Here is a 22,389-nt window from a genome sequence, read left to right as displayed (position 1 = left end):
AAAAAAATTAATTGATTTAAAGGGGAAACATAGCAGAAATATAATGGGAACCATAATAATTTAGTAACCCTTTGAGACATAGACAAATCTAACAAAAAGATTCTTTTTTTTTTTTTTTTTTAAAGAAAAAGTTAAGAAACAGAGTAAACTTTTAGAAAAGTTAAATCTGATGGATTTTCTACAATTAACTGAATGGGATTGGGAAGGAGTATACATATTTCTTACTTGTTTGTGTGGTACCTTTATAAAAATTGACCATGTCCCTAGGATATAAAAATTTCATACACAGATTGAGGAAAGCAGAAAATATGAACACATCTTTTATGGGCTAAAATGTAATAGAAACATCATTTTCTAAAGAGCCTTTGAAGAAAGCAACTCAAACTTATGTGGAGATTAAATAATTTAATCCTAAAGAATTGGTTCACCAAATAAGAAACAGTAGAAGCAAGAGGTCAAAGAAAATAAGACAGCATGCCAAAACTTTTTTTTAAATTTTTAAAAATTTATTTATTTGATTTATTTAATATGTTTAGTTTTCAACATTGATTTTCACAAGAGTTTGAATTACGAATTTTCTCCCCATTTCTATCCTCCCACCCACTCCAAGATGGCGTATATTCTGGTTGCCTTGTTCCCCAGTCAGCCCTCCATTCTGTCACCCCACTCCCCTCCCATCCCCCTTTCCCTTCCTTTCTTGTAGGGCAAGATAAATTTCTATGCCCCATTGCCTGTGTATCTTATTTCCTAGTTGCAAGCAAAATGCCAAAATTTTTGAGACATAGTCAAGGCAGTAATGAGGAAAATTTATCTCTTTAAATGCTTTATCAACAAAAGAGGAAAGAGCAGATCAGCGAGACCTGGATCATATGAGCAACAAGATGGCAGACCAGACATTCTTTATGATCTCCATGACCTCTCAGACTCTCCAAACCAGAAATTATGTGTGAAAGATAAAGCAACTTAAGGTGTTTCCATGATCTGGGATGATCAGAATCTAAAAAAATGTTTAAAAAAAAATTTTTAGAGCCCAGGAATTGACCCTGATCTCATTCAGTTCTTCTCCCTCGCCTCCCATGCTACCAGTAGCAAAGCTGCCCTAGCAGACCCAAGGATACAACACAGGGTTACATCAGCCCACCCCTGTACCGTGTTCTCTCTTTTTTTTCAGTGCCATTGAGACTTCAGTTCAAGTTTTCACAGTGCTTGACAGCCAACTTGAGCACAGTTGTTTCCCGCCCCCCCAATCTCATGTAAAAACAGTTTTTAACATTCATTTTTTGAATATGAGTTCCAGATTCTCACCTCTCCACTTTCCCCTCACTGAGATGGCAAGCAGTGTGATATGGGTCATACGTGTGCAGTCATGCAAAACATTTTCATGATAGTTATATTGTGGAAGGAAAACAGACCCAGAAAAAGTTTTTAGAGAGTATGCTTCAGTCTTTACTCAGACTCCTATCAGTTCTTTCATTGGAAGCAGGTAGCATTTTTCATAAGTCCTTCAGAATTATCTTGAATCATTGCATTGCTGAGAACAGCTAAATCATTCACAGATGGTCATCGTTTAATATTGCTGTTACTGTGTACAGTTTTCTCCTGGTTCTGCTCTCTTCACTTTTCATCAGTTTGTGTAAAGTTTTGACGGGTTTTTCTGAAAGCATCCTGCTTGTCATTGCTTACAGCACAATAGTATTCTGTCACAATTATATACCACAACTTGTTCAGCTATTCCCCAATTGATGGGCATCTCTTCCATTTACATTTCTTTGCCACCACAAAAAGAAGTCCTATAAGTCTTTGTATATATAGGTCATTTTCCTTTTTTTAATCTCTTTAGGATACCGACTTAGTAGTGATATTGCTGGATTAAAGAATATGCACTTTTTGTTCTCCAGAATGATTGGATCAGTTCACAGCTCCACCAACAGTACATTAGTATCCCAGTTTTCCAACATTACTTCCAACGTTTGCCATTTCCCTTTTCTATCATATTAGCCAATCTGATAGTTGTCCATAGACTTTAAGAAGTGAAAGCCTGCTAGGGGCTGCATCCTGGAAGTATCAGCACTTAAAAGTTCTGAACTGCCAATATTGGGCCAGAAAACTAAGGAATAGAGGGAGTGGAATAGGTCACCAGAACAGCACACTCTATGTGGGGGTCTGTGCAGCACTCCACCAAGCCTGAGGGAAAGAGACATAGGCCAGTGAATTACTCAGTGTGGGAAGAAGCTGAGATACTTTAAGATCCAACCACCAAGAAAACCACAATCAGAGGGGGAGGCGTCAGGAAGTGAATGATAAGGAAAATAAGTTGGGGGGGAGGAGAGGAGTCTAAAAGTACCAGTGAATTCAAGAAGAAGAAAACTTAAACACAGATAAATCAGCAGGAAAAATAGTAACAACAGAAGAAAATATGGCCTCCAGCTAAAGAACAGATTCAGGCATCTATGAATAAATAATATAAAATGAAGGAAAATGATCCAGTACTAGATGACACAGAAGACCTTGTGGAATTTGAGAACATGGAACCACCTTATGATCTTGAGTGTTATAAAGGAGAAATGAGAATTATGAGAGCAGAATTTATGCTCTGGCCTAAAAAAAATAATAAACAGAAAAACTTAAATCTGCAGTGGCAAGCCTCACCAAAAAAAAAAAACAAAAGAGAAAATAGATTAGGAATGTAAATGCACAGAAATGAAGGACAGCCTAGAAAAAGAGAAGCAAAAACCAAGAACATTAAAAGAAAATATGCTTATTATGCTGGCAAAACAGGGATATCAAAGACAGGTTGCATAGAAACAACCTAAGGATCATAGTTCTCCCAGAAGGATACAACAGGAAACCCACACACCCAAAGAAAAAACCATAGGAAAAAAATACAAAACAAAAACTTAACACTACAATGAAGAAAATACTATAAGAGAATCGTGTGGAATTCTGAACTTAGAAAATGAAATTCCAATGAAAACGCACAGATTCCATCCAGGAAAAAAAAAACCAACACTACAAACTCCAAAACATGTAGTGGTTAAATTTAACAATTCAATTCAGAAACAAGTTCTGTAACACATCAGGAGAAAAACCTTCAAATACAACGATATTCAAATAATGCAAGACACCATTATGTATCAACTACAGAAAGGAGGAGGGACTAGAGTAACATGTTCCAGAGTACATTGGAATTCAGGATGCTTAGATGACCTATCCTGCAAATCTGAGTTTAACTAGAACAAAAGATGGACATTCATTAACAAAGAAGAGTTTGATATAGTTTTAGAATGAAAACTAGAACCCAGGAAATTGATTTTTCTTCTTGAACACCTCAGACAACTGAAATATAAGAGGAATAAGTAAATAAAGACCGCAAAAGCAACAGATTAACAATGGAAAGACCAGTAACATAGTTCTTTCCATATGTACACAAGGAAACGAGTAAAGGTGGAATCTGATTGAGGTACCAGTTAAGGGGAAGATGGGGGGGGGGGCGTATTATGGATATCGCCTTGCCTACAGGTGAATGCTTCTTTCATGGGATTACATCGCAACATGGAAGGTTACATGGAAAGGGGAGAGGAGAGCAGGGAGCAAGAAGCAGGAGGCTAGAGAGGAGTCAGTAGTACACCAGGGTCAAAGCTAGGGGATGCAAAAAATTTACCTTGCAACAAGTAAATGCCAAAAAGCCAGGGTTGTCATTATGCTATCAGATAGAGCAAAAAATAATAAGAGATAAACAAGGAAACTGTTATATGAAAAGGAACTATAGACAATAAACTGATATCAGTAATAAACCTAAGACACTTCAAATGCCTTAGCATTCATATTCACAAAGGAAACTATCTGAACTTTGAGAAGACATAACACACTAGTGACAGGAAACTTCAATATCCCATTATCAGTTTTGGATAAATCGAACAGATAAAAGGCAAACTTTAGAACTGAACAAATTTCTGCAGAAACTAGAATCAAATGACTTAAGGTGTCTCCTAAGTGGAACAGTGAAAGAATATACAGATTTCTGTATGCCATACAGGCAGAAATAGTCAATATATCCTTTCCGGTCTATAGTGCAGGAAGAATAAAAATTGGTTCAGGGACCACAAACGAAAGATGTAGACCCAAGTGGAGATTTAATAATGAGATCTTAAATAATGAGTGGGTTAAAGAACAAATCATAGAAATAACTGTGTAAAGGAAAATTACAAAGAAACGGCATACCAAAATTTCTGAGATTCAACTAAAGTAGTCCTCAGGGGGAGATCATATATTTAAAATTATGTAATAACAAAATAAAGAGGAGATTAACTGAATATGTATTTTAAAAATGAGAAAATAACCTAAAATTGTTACACAAGAAGAGACAAAAAATTAGAGAGGAAATAGATAAATTGGAGAGAGAGAAAAACCATAGAAATAATAAAACTAAAGGCTGGTTCTTCAAAAAGACTAATGAAATTGATGAACACTTTACTAATCTGATTTAAAAAGGGAGCAGAAAATCAGTAAAATATCACAAGGTGAAATCACAGTAAAGCCAGAAGAAATGAAAAGAATAATCAGAACTTATTATACAGTTCTTTGCTGACAAAACTGAGAGCACAAAAGAAATAGAGGAATTCAAAAATATAAAATACCCAAACGATCAGGAAAGCGGATAGAGGGGGTGGAGCCAAGATGGCAGCTGGAAAGCAGGGACTAGTGTGAGCTCCCTGCCGAGTCCCTCCAAAAACCTATAAAAAATGGCTCTGAACCAATTCTGGAACTGCAGAACCCACAAAACAGCAGAGGGAAGCAAGGCTCCAGCCCAGGACAGACTGGATGGTCTCTGGGTGAGGTCTATCCCTCATGGAGCTGGGAGCGGAGAGGAGCGGAGCAGAGCCCAGTGTGAGCGGCTCAGACCAACCAGACTAGGAGCCAGGCGGAGTGTGCCCTAGCGCCCTGAATCAGTGAGCTACGGCAGTTACCAGACTTCTCAACCCACAAACACCAAAGACAGCGGAGAAGGTTAGTGGGAAAAGCTGCAGGAGTGGAAGGAGTTCACAAGGAGTTCACGGTAGGGCCACCACCCTGGGCAGCAAGAGATGGGGCAGCTACAGAAGTTCAGCTGCAGTTGCTTCCTGCCCCAGGCCCACCTGGTGGGAGGAATTAAGTGGCAGATCAGAGCAAGAGTGAAGAGCCTGCTGAAGATATAAGTCCAGTCCGGGTTGAGGGTTCTGGGGGAAGGAGAAGTGCTGGTGTGGCAGAGCTGGCGCATCCCCCCCGCAGTAGTGGAACATAGTTCTCTAAACTCTACAAGCAGTCATATCCTGCTGAAAAACTCAAGGGTCAAGTTAGTTGGCTAGGAATATGGCCAGGCAGCAAAAACGCACCCAGATTCAGTCTCAGACTTTGGATTCTTTCTTTGCTGACAAAGAAGACCAAAACATACAGTTGGAAAAAGTTAACAAAATCAAAGAGCCTATAACAGAAGCCTCCGAGAAAAACATGAACTGGTCCCAGGCCATGGAAGAGCTCAAAAAGGATTTGGAAAAGCAAGTTAGAGAAGTAGAGGAAAAATTGGGAAGAGAAAAGAGAAGGATGTGAGAAAACCATGAAAAACAAGTCAATGACTTGCTAAAGGAGACCCCCCCCCCAAAAAAAAATACTGAAAAATATACTGAAGAAAACAACACCTTGAAAAATAGACTAAGTCAAATGGCAAAAGAGCTCCAAAAAGCCAATGAGGAGAAGAATGCCTTGAAAGGCAGAATTAGCCAAATGGAAAAGGAGGTCCAAAAGACCACTGAAGAAAATACTACCTTAAAAATGAGATTGGAGCAAGTGGAAGCTAGTGACTTGATGAGAAATCAAGCTATTATAAAACAGAACCAAAGGAATGAAAAAAATGGAAGACAATGTGAAATATCTCATTGGAAACACCACTGACCTGGAAAATAGATCCAGGAGAGAGAATTTTAAAATTATTGGACTACCTGAAAGCCATGATCACCAAAAGAGCTTAGATATCATCTTTCAAGAAATTATCAAGAAGAACTGCCCTGATATTCTAGAGCCACAGGGCAAAGTAGAAATTGAAAGAATCCATCAATCGCCTCCTCAAATAGATCCCAAAAAGAAATCTCCTAGGAATATTGTCGCCAAATTCCAGAGCTCCCAGATCAAGGAGAGAATACTGCAAGCAGCCAGAAAGAAACAATTTGAGTATTGTGGAAACACAATAAGAATAATCCAAGATCTGACAGCTTTTACATTAAGAGATCAAAGGGCTTGGAATATGATATTCTGGAGGTCAATGGAGCTAGGATTAAAACCAAGAATCACCCAGCAAAACTGAGTATCATGCTCCAAGGCAAAATATGGATTTTCAATAAAATAGAGGACTTTCAAGCTTTCTCAGTGAAAAGACCAGAGCAGAATAGAAAATTTGACTTTCAAACATAAGAATCAAGAGAAGCATGAAAAGGTAATCAAGAAAAAGAACAAGATAAAGAAATTGCAAGGGACTTACTAAAGTTGAACTGTTTTGTTTACATTCCTACATGGAAAGATGACGTGTATGATTCATGAGACCTCAGTATTAGGGTAGCTGAAGGGAATATGCATATATATATGTTTATGTATATATATGTATATGTGAGTGTGTATGTATATATGTATGTGTAGAGAGAGAGTGTGGGCACAGGGTGAGTCGAAGATGAAGGGAAGATATCTAAAAGAAATAGAATCAAATTAAGGGATGAGAGAGGGAGATAGGGAGAGATAGAATGGGGTGGATTATCTTGCATAAAGGTGGCAAGAGGAAGCAGTTCTGTGGGAGGAGGGGAGAGGGCAGATGAGAGGGGAATGAGTGAATCTTGCTCTCATCAGATTTGGCCTGAGGAGGGAATACCATACCTACTCAATTGGATATCTTACCCCACAGGAAAGAAGAGGGAAGAAGATAAAAAAAAAAGTGGGGGGATGATGGAGGGGAGGGCAGATGGGGGGTGGAGGTAATCAAAAAGAAACATTTTCGAAAGGGGACAGGGTCAAGGGAGAAAATTAAATAAAGGGGGATGGGTTGGGAAGGAGCAAAATATAGTTAGTCTTTCACAACATGAGTATTGTGGAAGGGTTATACATAATGATACGCATGTGGCCTATGTTGAATTGCTTGACTTCTTAGGGAGGGTGAGTGGGAAGGAAAGAGGGGAGAGAATTTGGAACTCAAAGTTTTAAACACAGATGTTCAAAAACAAAAAAAAATTTTTGCGTGCAACTAGAAGATAAGATGCACAGGCAATGGGGCATAGAAATTTATCTTGCCCTACAAGAAAGGAAGGGAAAAGGGGATGGGAGGGGAGTGGGGTGACAGAAGGGAGGGCTGACTGGGGAACAGGGCAACCAGAAAATACGCCATGTTGGAGAGGGGGAGGGTAGAAATGGGGAGAAAATTTGTAATCCAAACTTGTGAAAATCAATGCTGAATACTAAATATATTAAATAAATTAATTAAAAACAAAAAAGAACACCAGATAGAGATCTTAAATGGTCCAGTCTTAGAAAAGGAGATAGATCTAGCTTTAAAGATACTGCCAAAGAAGAAATTCCTGGCCCTGATGTTCATAAGGGAGTTATATCGAACTTTTAAAGAATAATTAGCACTCATACTTAACAAATTTTGAAAAATTGAGGAAGAGCAAATCAGTGAATTAGATAAGCAACTATGAAAACTAGGAAAACCAAAAAAAAAATTTGTGATAACTTCAACCATAAGCACCAAAGTAGAAATTCTGAAAATCAAGGAAGAGTTTAACAAATGAATGCATGAAAAGCTTGGGGGTTTTCTCCCTAAATTTAAACAAAATAAAGACAACCCATTAGCTAATTGACTTTTGAAGAGAGGAGATACAGTTCCCAGAATCAATAACAAAAAGGGAGAATTCTCACCAAAGAAGAATAAAGGAACTAATTATAAACTACTTTGCCATACTATGTGCCAACAAAACGTAATAGTGATAATAATGTAACAAGCCCAGATTAACAGAGGAAAAAATAAAGAATTTAAATAACACAGACTCAAAAAAGAAATTGAATAAGGCCCAAATTGACTCAATTTAGAATATTGTTATAAATTCTACTGTTTCTGGTTATTTGGCTGGGTTTAGAAGTGTATTCTGTCAAACAGTAATCTAATTAGGTGGTGCAATAGATAAAGTGCCAGGCCTGGAGTCAAGAAAACTCATCTTCCTGTGATCAAATTCAGCCTCAAATACTTATTTCCTGTATGATTCTGGGCAAATCACTTAACCCCTTTTGCTTTAGTTTCTCATATGTAAAATCAGCTGGAGAAGGAAACGACAAACTATTATCTTTGCCACGAACACCCTTAAAGGGGTCACAAAGAGTCAGACGTGACTATAAAATTACTGAACAACAAATTAAGCATTCAGAGAAAGTTTTATATATATTGTATGCAAAAATGGCAAAAGAAAGGATCCTTCCAATTTCTTTCTTTGACACAAATGTAGTGCTGGTGGTTTGGTTATTTCATTTGTGTCTGACTCTTTGTAACCCTATCAGGGGTTATCTTGGCAAAGATACCAGTGTAGTTTACTAATTCCTTCTCTAGGTCATCTCACAGATGAGGAAGCTGAGGCAAATCGATTTGTACTGAGTCAAGCAGCTAGTATCTTAAGACCAGGTTTGAACTCAGATGAGTCTTGATTCTAGGCCTGGCACTCTAGCCATTGCATCACCTAGCTGCCCAGCCCAAATACGGACTCAATACTTAAACCATAGAGGAACAAAATGGAAAAAGATAACTTGATCAGTATCCCTAATAAAGATCAACACACAACACATATTAAATAATATTGGCGAGGCCTCAGCAACATATTAAAAAGATTATACAGTCTGACCAAATTGAGTTTATACTAGAGACCCAAGCTGGGTTCAGTGTCAGGAAAACTACAAACATAAGAGATTATATTAATTATAATAATAAAAATTGTTATGTTTATTTCTGTAGATGGAGAAAAGGCCTTTGACAAAAATATAGCATTCATTTCTGTTTAAAAAAACTAAAAAGCTTAGGAGTAAACGGACTTTTCCTTACTATAGTGAGGAATATCTGTATAATAAATACAAGAGGCCTTTCCGGTAAGATTAAGGATAAAATAAGGATGTTATTTCAGCACTATTTTTTCATATAATGCTTGAAATACTTGCTGAATATAGCAAGCTCCCACCCCCAAAAAATACGTGTAGACAAAGATGAAAAAAATGCTATATGATAGTCTGCTTAGATAATCCTAGAAATTCAACTTAAACATTAATTAAAACCCAATAGCAGGACATAAAATTAACATAAAGTATCAGTGTTTCTGTAAATTACCAACTAAACTTTGCAGAAAAAAATATAGATGGAAATGTATTCAGAATAATTACAGACTGTATAAAATATTTGAGACACACAAAGACTATATGGATACAACTAATAAGACAGTTATGATAGAAATAAAAACAAACAACTTAAAAAATAATTGCTTATGGTTGATCCATGCCAATATAATAAAATCACAATACTATCCAAATTAACTTAGTTATTCAGTGCCATACCAATCAAACTATCAAAATATTACCATATGGAGCTAGAAAAAATCTTGACTTCTAAAGTAACAAAAGATCAAAAATCTCAAAATGAAAAAAAATGTGAAGGAAAGATGCCTAGAAGTACCAGATCTCTAGTTATACTACAAAGCTATAATCATTAAAACTACTTGGTATTGTTAAACTAGTAGGAAACATTATTACTGTAGTAGATGTGGTACACAAAATCGAAAAGCATATGAGTATTGTGTTGTAGGTAAGTCACTTCCAAAGACCCCATTATTAGAGTAAGGATTCAGTATTTAACGAAAACTGGTCAGCAGTCTGGCAGAAATTAGGCTTTTGCCAGCATCTTATATTGTTTCCATTTACCTACATGAAAAAGATCACATCATCAGCAAATAAGACAGAAAGAGATTCTTTTCACAACCATGGATAGGGAAAGAGTTTTGATCAAACAAAGAAGAACATTCATTGGACATAAAATGAACAGTGGTGTTTACTTAAAATAGAAAATCTACACAGATAAAATTAGCATATTTAAAATTAGAAGGAAAATGGTTAACTGAGGAAAAAGTCTTTGCAGAAAGTTTTTCTGATAAAAGCCTGATATTCAAGATATTTAAAGAACCAATTCAAATATATAAGAAGAGCATTTCCCAACAGGCGAAAATTCAAAGCCTAGGAACAAGCAGTTCCCAAAGGAAGAAATTTTTGCTATCAGTAGCTATATAAAAAATTATTTTCCTGAATTAGATGTAGATAGTGGCCTCAAGATGCAGAATGATGAGGCCTAAATCTTTAAGACATGGCCAAGCCATGGGTTTGTTTTTATCAGACTATGATTATTTTTTACAAGGGTTTTGTTACAATTTCAAGAGATTGGGATTTGGCAAGGAAAGGTAGACTAATCAAAGTGGTGCCAAATTTAAAAAAAGAAAAGAGGATCATTAAAGCTTTTTTTTTTATGTATAGAAAGAAGTTCAGAAAGTCACAAAGATATACTGGACAGCTTTAAAATTTAAATTGTTGAATTTATCATACATAAACCATAGATGATAAAATTTGCAATTTCATTTATGTCATCTTTGTTGTTCTTTGTATTTGGGAATAAATGCTCATGTTTGTTGATGTTTGTCAAGTTCAGAATAACACCAAATTAAAAATTAATTCAGAAGGGAAAAAGATCTTCCAGGTGAGCTCACTACCACTTTAAAGTAAGTTTTTGAGTGACAGAATTCTCACGAAATACCGAGTATTGAGAGTTACAGTTCACCCCTCCGATGCCCTGCAGCACAGATCTCTTAGAGAATACTTTTTTGTAGAACTACTCATTACAGAAATCATGGTGTATTCTTTTTTTCTTTTTTAACTTGATCTCCTTTATTTTTTTTTATTTTAGTTTATAACATTCGGTTCTACATAATTTTGAGTTCCAGATTTTCTTTCCTCCCTCCCCCCCTCCCTCCCCAAGAGGGCATGGAATCCTATATAACTTCCACGTATAACTTCGCATTGAATTAATTTGCACACTAGTCAAGTTATGGAGAAGAATTATGACCATTGAAATGAATCATAAGAAAGAAGAAACAGAACCAAAAAAAAAAACCAACCCAAAAACAAAAGAGAGAAAAAAAGGGGGGCAGAAAAAGGCAAGCATGAAGTGTGCCTCAATCTGCATTCATACTTCATGGTTCTTTCTCTGGACGTAGATAGCATTCTCCATCGTGCATCCTTTGGAGTTGTCTTTGCACATTGTCTTGCTGAGAAGAGCAAAGTCTGTCAGGGTTAGTCCTCACAGAATCCATACATCTGTGGTTGTGTATAATGTTCTCCTGGCTCTGCTCCGCTCACTCAGCATTATGTCGTGTAGGTTTTTCCAGGTTGTTACGAAGTCCGTATCATCCCCATTTCTTATAGCACAATAGTATTCCATTACATTCATATACCACAGCTTGTTCAGCTATTCCCCAATTGATGGGCATCCCTTTGATTTCCAGTTCTCAGCTACCACAAAAAGAGCCATCAAGCATTTTTTCACATGCCTATAGATATCTTTAATTTCTTCCTCTGAAAACTATCTGTTCATATCCTTTGACCATTTCTCAATTGAGGAATGACTTGTATTCCTATGTATCTGGTTCAGTTCCCTGTATACTTTAGAAATGAGGCCTTTATCAGCAACACTAGTTGTCAAGATTTTCTCCCAATTTTCTGCTTCCCTCCTAATCTTTGTTGCATTGGCTTTTTTTGTACAAAAACATTTCAATTTAACATAATCACATTTTGTAATGCTCTCTATCTCTTGTTGGTTCATGAATTCTTTTTTTTTTCCGTAAATCTGATAGGTAAACTATTCCTTGCTCTCCCAAATTGCTTATAGTTTCAGCCTTTACTCCTAAATCATGAACCCATTTTGACTTTATTTTGGTATATGGTGTAAGATATTGGTCTATGCCCAGTTTCTGCCCTACCGTTTTCCAATTTTCCTAGCAGTTTTTGTGGAATAGTGAATTCTTAGCCCAGAAGCTGGCCTCTTTGGGTTTATCAAAGAGTAGATTGCTATAGTCGTTGACTTCTCCATCTTGTATCATGGTGTTTTCTTAATGTTTACATATGTACATCCTGTGAATGGGTTTTTACTAACAAGGGCTTTTGTTGAATTGGTAGGAAGAAGAGGAAGAGCAGCCACAACCAGCACAGCCCACCCTCCCTGTGGATGAAAAGAAAAAGATCCCAGATCCAGACAGTGATGATGTCTCTGAAGTGGATGCAAGACACATTATTGAGTAAGAGGAACCCTTTACTACCCTCTGAGAAGTATGATATGAGTGTGACCAGAGGTATTCTCTAATAAATCATCTTTTTGGATTCACAGCTAACTTGTACCAGACACTAGAAATAGGTAGGGAAACCCTTCCATCACAGGACACAAGTACAATTTCAAGTAACAGCCCTCTGGAAAATTTTATGTGCAAACCAAAGTCAAATCCATTTGTTTCTTTCAGAAACTTTTCACTACAGGTTCATTTCCTTTTACATGAAAGTCTTTACATTTCTTTGGTTTCTGCCTAGAAGTGAATTTTTTTTTTAGATGCATTTGGCTATTTTCCATATTTATAGTTTGTGAATTTATCCTCAATGCTGGTGATGAGTCACTGTTACAGATGTTGAAACTGACGGATAGTTACGCCCAAGTGAGCTGACAGCAGTCAGTGGAATTAGATCTCAGTCTTACTTCAGGCTTGTCCCTGGCCTGCTGCATCATATTTCAAAACCCCGAAAACATAGATTAGAGGCTTTAGAGCTAGAATGGACCTTAGTGATTTCCTTATCCAAAGCTTGCTCATGTGATAGTTGAGCAAACTGGAGATGAAATGCTTTGTCCCAGGAGTCAGATTAGATAGTAGAGCAAGAACTTGGGTCCTCTGGCTTCTAGCCCATAGCTGTTGCCACAGTGCCACAGGCACCTAATTTTCCATATTACAAAGCAATGGAGTAGTCTAGTATTACCATGGCCAAAGAAATTTGGTAGAATATTTATTACAAAAATCAAGCATCTGTTCCCTGACTCTTTATCTAATCATAGGAATGCCAAGCAAGATGTTGATGATGAGTATGGCGTCTCCCAGGCCCTTGCTCGTGGTCTGCAGTCATATTATGCTGTGGCCCATGCAGTCACTGAAAGGGTGGACAAACAGTCTACACTTATGGTGAATGGTGTACTCAAACAATACCAGGTAAGAGAGAGAGTATTGGAACATGCCTTTCTACACATCAGTTAGGTGGGGCTTTTGCTCTTCTGACATATGTCCTTACAGTGGGTTCATTATAGTAGTTGAAGAATGCCATACTTATTGTCATCTCCCGAATAGATGTTAGATACAAATAATTTTTCCCTCTAGGCAAGAGTTCCATGTTTACTTTTTAAGCTGCTAAAATAGAGTAGTTACAAATGAAATTCAGTGACCTGGTGGACACATGATAAAACATTTTTTCTTCCAATAGAGAGACAGAGAACAGCCTCTTGTTAGACTGGTCGTAGGCTAAGTTTCCTTTATTCATTACAAGGGATAGTTTGCTGAGGGATAGAGGCAGTCTGTCTATTTCTTTTCAAATGCAGTGGTCCCCCACGTCTGCCGTGCACTTTCTTACCTCTCCCATTTATCGCCTTTATATTCTTTGAGGTCTTACTTCCTACAGAAAATTTTTCTTGAACCTGATAATTGTTAGTGCTCTCCTTCACCTCAAATTACCTTTCACTTAGATGTGTAAATGTTGTATTCCTCCTCATAGAATGTAAGTTCCAGGAATTATTTTTTGTTCTGTATTTTTATCCTCAATGCCCTGCATGTAATAGGCACTTCATAATGATAATTTGTTGAATGAATGGGCAAAATGACTGGCATTTTTTATAGCATCAAAAGCAATAGAGTGTTTGTAAAAAGAGCTAGAGTAATCCAAGTAGTGAGTGTGTTTCATTGTTTCAGCCCACTCCTCAAAGCCTTGGCTCAGTGCAGATAGGAGATTTCACAGAAAAGAAGCCTTATCCAGTGGAAATTTCCAGAGGCAGAATGGAATTGAAAAAAACCGGAACTTGGCTAGATCAGTGAGCTTTATTGCTTCTGTTCTGAGATCCCACACTTCTATTAGAAAGATATATTCCATTTAAAAATAATTATACTTTTTTGTACCTTTTTTTTCTAAAATTCTCAGAATCTCCAAAGTCATATGTTAGTCTGTGTTAAATAAGTTGGAAAGTGATTCCTTATTATTTGGCCAATTCGTCACCAATTCCTACTTCACTGATGCACCTTTGAAAAAGGGACTCTGTCATTTGAGATGATTTTCAAAGTATATTTTTCTCTTTAACCAACTTAATGTTACTTCCTTATGTTTGCATTTTTATTCTTTTTAGATTAAGGGCTTGGAGTGGTTGGTGTCCTTATATAATAATAATCTGAATGGGATCCTGGCAGATGAAATGGGCCTTGGCAAAACTATCCAGACAATTGCTTTAATTACATACCTCATGGAACACAAGCGTATCAATGGACCTTTCCTCATCATAGTACCTCTTTCGTAAGTCTGCAAAAGTAAAAGTTACCTGGACTTGTACTTAGCTTAGCGGCCATAATACAGTGATAATAAGGTAAAGCCAAATTAGTTTGGCAGGGTTGTGGGAACCTATTCTTTAACTATATACCAATCCCCTAGCCGTGGCTGGCATTCACAGACATCCATTCCATGGCTTACCAAGATCCTAATGAGAGGATAGAGATGGATTGATGTAATTCCATCAACATTATAGGAAAGATAATTCTGGGTATATCATTAACACCTTTATAATATAGAAAAGATAGTGTGTAATTAGCATGCAGCTCATATAAATCCTAGTGACTGTCCTACAAGGTAGACTTAAGAAAAAAAGAGAAGGCTACTATTTTGTAGCAAGATAATCTGTCTCTTGCTTAATTACTTAATGGTCATTCACATCTTTCATCCAATAAAACAAGCCAGTGGAGCCTTATTGTAGTCTTTCAAATTCATGAAGACAACCGTCATCTATTTTCTTTACCTCCCATCTCTGCTCCTTCCCTGTGGTCTCTTCTCCAACCTAACCATTCCTAGTTCTTTCAACTAACCTTTCTCACACCAAAGCCCTCATAGCTCTGCTTACCTTCTCTGGACTTGTTCACACTAATTACTCTTTGCTAATTACTAATTAGACTATTGTCTAATTACTAAACTATGCCATCCCAAACTGAGCACAGTGCACAGAATGTGGTCTAAGGTGGCCCTCATTGTTCTAAGTGCTGCTGATAGAGTGAGAGGGACAAAAATGGACCTTGTCCTCAAGGAGTTCATATTGACATCATGTATATACAAGTTCTCTACAGAGTAAATGGAAGGTGATTTCAGAGCAAGTGCACTAGTAGCTGCAGGTGGTTGGGAGGGTTAGACCAGGAAAAGTCAGCTGATGGTAAAGCACACAGTTGAGGGATAGAGTATTATGTTTAAAGACTGGCAAGTAGGCTATTATAGCTGAATCATAGAATTCATGCAGCAGAATAAAATATAAGAAGCTTAGAAAGATGGAACAAGGCCAAAGTGTTGATGGTGATACTGGATCCTGGAGGTAATAAGGTGCATTAATGTTTATTGATGTAGTCAGGCTAGCGTGGCCAGACCTGTACTTTGGGAAAGGCCCTTTGGTGGCTGCTTAGAAAGGAACGGGGAGAGACTTGAGGCAGGGGGACCAATCAGGATATTGCAGTAGTCAAAGCTTGAGGTGATGAAGGCCTATACCATGGTAGTGTTGGCTGCAAGACTGGAAAGAAAAAGATTTAGAGGAGAGAGGTTGTGAAGGTAGAAATAAGATTGGCTATGTAGGGTTAGGGCAAGTAAGGAGTCGAGGCTGATACTAGGTGTTTTGACTGTGGTGATGGATGATATTCCCCTCTATTGTAAAAGGAAAATTGGGAAGAGGAGAGAGTTTAGAAGAAAAGATAAGATTTGTTTTGGACCTGTTGAGTTTGAGGTGCCTATGTAGTTCAAGAATTCTAAAAGGAATTTGGTGATACAGAACTAAAAAGAGAATAGATCTGGATATCTTGGAAGCATCTGCATAGAGATAATAATTGAATCCTTGGGAACTGATGAGGCCACTAAATAAGATAGTATAGAGGAAGGAGAGAAGAGTATGAATGTGATCTAGATTGGGGTGGGAACCTGCGGCCTTGAGGCCACATGTGGCCTTCTAGGTCCTCGGGTGTGGCCTTTTGACTGAGTCCCAAGGTTTATAGAACAAATCCTCTTATTAAGGGGATTTGTTCTGTGGAGTCTGGATTCAGTCAGAGGGTTTCACTTGAGAACCTAGAGGGCCACATGTGGCCTTGAGGTTGCAGGTTCTCCACCCTAATCTAAATGAAGATCCAGGGAGGGTACCTGAAAAGAAATAGTCATAACAGGTAGAAGAACCAGGAGATAACAGTGTTAGGAAAACCTAAAGAGAAAAGAGTTCCCTAGAAAAGGGTGGTCAGTAGTATCAAAGTTTCAGAGTGATCAAGAAGCATTAGATTTGAGAAAAGGCTATTAGATTTAGCGTTTGAGAGTCACTGGTAACTTGTTGAATCATGAGGTCAGAAGCCACATTGCAGAGGAATGAGAGGAGAGGAAATGGAGGCATCTAGTGTAATTGACTTTCCCAAGAAATCTAGCCAAGAAGGGAAAGAAACATGAGTGATAGCTAATAAGGTAAAGGTTTTTTTTAAGGATGAGGGAGACATCCTTAGGCCGAAGGTAGGGAGATCAAAGATTAGTGAGACAGTAGGGATTTTAGTGAAGGCAGCCTTCTAGACAAGATGAGAGGGTATGGTGGAGAGCACATGTCGAGTAGTTGGTCATAGCAAGGAGAAAATCTCCCTCTTCAGACAGGAGGGGAGGCAGCAAGAGGGAAGGAGGAAATAAGCATTTCTATCACATCTACTTGCTAAGAAATTTACAAATCTTACCTCATTTGAACCTTACAACAACCCTGTGAGGCAAATGCTATTATCCCCATTTTACAGTTACGGAAACTGAGGCAAATAAATGACTTGCCCAAGATCACACGAATAGTAAGTTTCTGAGACCTTTCTGGCTTCAGACTGTGTGCTATCTCCTGTGCCACCACACCAGCTCTGAAAGCGAATATAGTTGGGGAATACTGAGCAACGTGAGACGAAGAATATGGGAGAAAAGAGCTCTCGGTGAATTTCAGTGAAGCATGAGGCATGGTCCTTACTTGAGAGAACAGAGGAAGGAGGGTGATAGAGACTTGAGAAGAAATGAAAAGGTTTGGAGTCGCTGCTGTGATTAATGAGAAAGTGAATCAATAGTGAGGTATGAAAGAATTACCTTACTTCATTGAGTGCCCAGTTGAAATTATATAACATAAATTTGTAGTGGACTCTTTGAACATGATTTTGTAATTTTCTCCACCTACATTCAGCATTTGAATAGGAGTAAGGGAGGAGGATAATGAGAGTAATCCAGGATTGTTTCTTTGGTTCAGCATCATTGGCAATATCACAAAGGGACATGAGATTCAAGAGTATAGGGAAGTGTAGATGTGGAACTGAGCTGGTTCCCCGAGGTGAGGAACACAAGAGTGTAGCCAGTTCAACGGTGATAGCCTTGGGAAGAAAACTGAGGGATGGAGGTTTTGGGGTCACAAGGAAAATAAAGAAGAGGGACAAGGGCTATGAGACACAGGGAAAGAGAGAATGATAAAAAATTTGATCACATAATGAACATAGATGTAGAACAGATGTAAGTGATGTCAAGATCAAAGATATAACTACCTCTTTGTGTAACTGGAGTAGCGTGGACAAGTGTGGGGACCAGGTAAAGAGGAACTGGACAGTGAAGTCCCATGGAATGAAAGCAGGTGTTGTGGTGGAAAGAAAGTTTGAGAACCAAGCAGTGAGTCCAGAGAATGGAGATTTTCAAGTGAAAGAATTGTTTCTGAAAGTTATTAAAATAAGAATATTAACCAAAAAACATTTTTAAATGGTTCAAGAGGAGAATTACAAGATATGGAAATTAGGACAACTCTGCGATTCCACCCCATTGAAGGCAGGGACTCAGAGAAACTTGATTGGGAACTGAACAGCTGAGGACTGCCACATGAGAAAAGATTTGGCCTTTTTACATAGAACTTTTTCTTGTCCTTTTGAGCAAGGTTCATTCTTCCATGTCCATATTCCATTCCTTAGTCTTCCTCCTAACGAGTCTCAATGATGTCTATGAGGTCAAATTTCTCTTCTCACATTAAGAATTGTAGTTCACTTTTTTTAATTGGTCCATAATTTTTATATTTATAAATGGATATCTGAGACCATAGGTTTATTACTGTTTCTCAACTTGGATGTTATTTCTTATGTGACTCACTGATCCTCTCTATGGATACTTTTTTTTCCGTGTCATACTCATTACTCACTATGGTATCTGTGTTGGTCTACTTAACAGCTGTTTTCTCCCTCACCTTCCATTTTCCAGTTTAAAGCCCTTTTGACCAGGGTTCTTCATAATCTCCAGCAGTGATTTTTAAATTTCTTTTGGCCGTACATTTGTCTACTCTTGGGTCACCAGAAGTGCATTATGGTTATCATGTTTGAAGGGCCAGGGCCTAGGGCTTGAGGCTACTGTAAATATTGTTTCACATACGTGTGTGTCTGTGAGATAAAATGGGCTTTTTTAGGCTAGCTTAGGTATTAGCCAATCTTTAATCTTATTTCTTTGGGAAAAGCATACTCCAAATTTCAAGCAATTTATGAACCTGTGGGAAATGTCATATTAAAACTGGGGCATATTGGTATCCATTACTTCAAGATGAATTATGGGGATATAAAGTAGATACTTTTATCATCTCTGTAATTCTTTTCATGCTTCTCTTGATTCTAGTGTTTGAAAGTCAAATTTTCTATTCAGTTCTGGTCTTTTCACTGAGAAAGCTTGAAAGTCCTCTATTTTATTGAAAATCCATATTTTGCCTTGGAGCATGATACTCAGTTTTGCTGGGTAGGTGATTCTAGGTTTTAATCCTAGCTCCATTGACCTCCGGAGTATCGTATTCCAAGCCCTTCGATCTCTTAATGTAGAGGCTGCCAGATCTTGGGTCATTCTGATTGGGTTTCCACAATACTCAAATTGTGTCTTTCTGGCTGCTTGCAGTATTTTCTCCTTGATCTGGGAGCTCTGGAATTTGGCGACAATATTCCTGGGAGATTTCTTTTTGGGATCTATTTGAGGAGGCGATCGATGGATTCTTTCAATTTCTATTTTGCCCTGTGGCTCTAGAATATCAGGGCAGTTCTCCTTGATAATTTCTTGAAAGATGATATCTAGGCTCTTTTTTTGATCATGGCTTTCAGGTAGTCCAATAATTTTTAAATTGTCTCTCCTGGATCTATTTTCCAGGTCAGTGGTTTTTCCAATGAGATATTTCACATTGTCTTCCATTTTTTCATTCCTTTGATTCTGTTTTATAATATCTTGATTTCTCATCAAGTCACTAGCTTCCACTTGCTCCAATCTAATTTTTAAAGTAGTATTTTCTTCAGTGGTCTTTTGGACCTCCTTTTCCATTTAGCTAATTCTGCCTTTCAAGGCATTCTTCTCCTCATTGGCTTTTTGGAGCTCTTTTGCCATTTGAGTTAGTCTGTTTTTTAAGGTGTTGTTTTCTTCAGTGTATTTTTCAGTATTTTGGGGGGTCTCCTTTAGCAAGTCATTGACTTGTTTTTCATGGTTTTCTCACATCCTTCTCTTTTCTCTTCCCAATTTTTCCTCTACTTCTCTAGCTTGCTTTTCCAAATCCTTTTTGAGCTCTTCCATGGCCTGGGACCAGTTCATGTTTTTCTCGGAGGCTTCTGTTACAGGCTCTTTGACTTTGTTAACTTTTTCCAACTGTATGTTTTGGTCTTCTTTGTCAGCAAAGAAAGAATGCAAAGTCTGAGACTGAATCTCGGTGCATTTTCGCTGCCTGGCCATATTACCAGCCAACTAACTTGACCTTTGAGTTTTTCAGTGGGGTATGACTGCTTGTAGACTACAGAGTTCTATGTTCCACGTTTGGGGGGGAGGTGCCAGCTCTGCCAGACCAGCACTGCTCCTTCCCCAAGAACCCCCAACCCGGACTGGGCTTAGATCTTCAGCAGGCTGTGCACCCCTGCTCTGATCCGCCACTTAATTCCTCCCACCAGGTGGGCCTGGAGCCAGAAGCAGCAACAGCCTTAGCTGCCCCCGGGGCTGGAAGCTGAACCACGAACTCCTTCCACTCCCGCAGCTTTTCCCACTAACCTTCTCAGCAGTCTTTGGTGTTTGTGGGTTGAGAAGTCTCATAACTGCTGCAGCTCACTGATTCAGGGCGCTAGGGCTCGCTCTGCCCAGTTGCTGGTCTTGTTGGTCCACGCCGCTCAGGCTGGGCTCTGCTCCACTCTGTTCCCAGCTCCCAGCTCCATGTGGGATAGACCTCACCCAGAGACCATCCAGGCTGTCCTGGGCTGGAGCCCTGCTTCCCTCTGCTGTTTTCTGGGTTCTGCCGTTCTAGAATTGGTTCAGAGCCTTTTTTTTATAGGTTTTTGGAGGGACTTGGTACGGAGCTCACGCTATTCCCTGCTTACCAGCCGCCATCTTGGCTCCGCCCCCCCCCCCCCCCCCAATATCTGTAATTCTAAATTTATTTTATAGAATTTTTTATAGATGTTTGTTTTTTCCTTCATCTTTAGAGTCCATATGGTAGTATAAAAGAGATTCATTTTGCAATTATCAGTTTCATTAGTTTCTACTAAAAAAGGACTGTATTCCTGTATTTCCAAGCCCAAAACAATTCCAAGCCCCATCTTCTGTCTCAACAGAGGTACTTCCTACTTCAGTGTGAATATCAGAGTATATGACCTGAGTTTTCACATTTTCTCTCCTCATTTTGCTTCAACAAGGCTTCATCAAATATCTGTTCTGTGCGTTCATGTGTGTGTTCATTAAAGGAAATGGTCATTGCCCTCAATTAGCTTACGGGGAACAAGCACCAGGTACACAAATTAATACAAAACCTGTACTGTAAAGCAATTTGGTGGGAGGGAATCACAAACACCAGCAAAGATGAGGAAAGAGTCCCAGAGCTGGGCTTTATCTAGAGGTGGGAAGTGCAAGAGGCTGGGCAGGGGATCAGAACTTCGAGGCATGAGGGGCAGCCAAGCCAGAGGTGCTGGAAGGGGAGGTTGAGTCCCTGGCCGGGGGTGGGGGGGAGGTCACATTTTGGCTAGAATGTTGAATATGTGCCGGGGGTTGTATGAAATTAGGGAAAGATAGACTAGAGCCAGACTGCAAAAGGCTTTCGGTGTCAAAGGGAGCAGATTCTGTTTTATACTAGAGGCAAAACGGAGCCTATTTAGGCTCCTCAAGCAAGGAATTGAATGATCAGATCTGGGGCTTTAGTAATGAGAATTTTGCAGCTGTGGGGAGGGTGTATTAGAGATGGGAACAAGATGGGAGGCAGAGGCCAGGAAAGTGCGTTTTAGGCATGTGTTCTCTGCAGAAACACAAGAGATTAGGGTGTTAGATGAGAAACAACTAGGGAGTCAGTGTGACTAAATTTTACAGTTCATGATGGAAAGTAATGCATAATAAGACTTAATAATTATTAATATATAATAAGGTAGGTTGGAGGCAAATTTAAGAGCTTAAAGTGTCAAAGCCAGACACGGACCACAGAAGTAATAGGAAGCTAATATCATGTATAAAGCAGAATGGCATGATCAGACCACTGCTTCAATAAATATCCTTTTGAAAGCTTTGTGGATGAAGAGTGCATATAGACTTGAGACAGGGAGACCAACTAGAAAGCTATTTACTGGCAAAATGGGATTGATCCCCGGACTTGAAGTCAGAAAGGCCTGGTTTCAAATCCAGCCTTAGACACTTACTATCTATGTGAACCTAGGTAAGTCAGTCAACTATTAAACATTATTAAGTGCCTACTAGGTGCCAAACACCAGGGATACAAAAAGAGGCAGAAGACAGCCCCTGCCCTGAAGGAGCTCACAGTCTAACAGGGGAGACTACATACAAGCTGCTATTGTTCGTCCTTCATTTTCAAAGACCAGTGACATCACAGTGTTGAAGTCTGGGTATGGTGGGTTCAGCTGTTGCCGATCAGACCAATATGAGTTTGGGAGGCACTACCTACCACAGATCAGGTGCAGGTGATCTGTTAGAACTTTTAGAGTGGACGTGGCTCTGGATTTCTATAGT

General features: G+C 38.6%; 1 protein-coding gene across 10 annotated transcripts in view; it reads left to right on the top strand.

Annotated features, from left to right (window-relative positions):
- The window catches only part of SMARCA4 (SWI/SNF related, matrix associated, actin dependent regulator of chromatin, subfamily a, member 4), a 119,979-nt gene that overhangs the window by 62,711 nt on the left and 34,879 nt on the right, over window positions 1–22,389 (top strand). For all 10 annotated transcript variants that reach the window (XM_036749953.1, XM_036749973.1, XM_036749972.1 and 7 more), the window contains exons 14-16: window positions 12,265–12,383; window positions 13,184–13,334; window positions 14,513–14,676. In XM_036749953.1, coding sequence (XP_036605848.1) covers window positions 12,265–12,383; window positions 13,184–13,334; window positions 14,513–14,676 — 434 coding nt within the window. The remainder of the gene's footprint in view (window positions 1–12,264; window positions 12,384–13,183; window positions 13,335–14,512; window positions 14,677–22,389) is intronic.

Source organism: Trichosurus vulpecula, chromosome 1 (genome assembly GCF_011100635.1).
Source record: "Trichosurus vulpecula isolate mTriVul1 chromosome 1, mTriVul1.pri, whole genome shotgun sequence".
In the NCBI taxonomy this organism is placed as follows: Eukaryota; Metazoa; Chordata; class Mammalia; order Diprotodontia; family Phalangeridae; genus Trichosurus; species Trichosurus vulpecula.
Note: the sequence above shows the minus strand (reverse complement) of the source record. Positions and strands in the feature narration are given on the sequence as shown.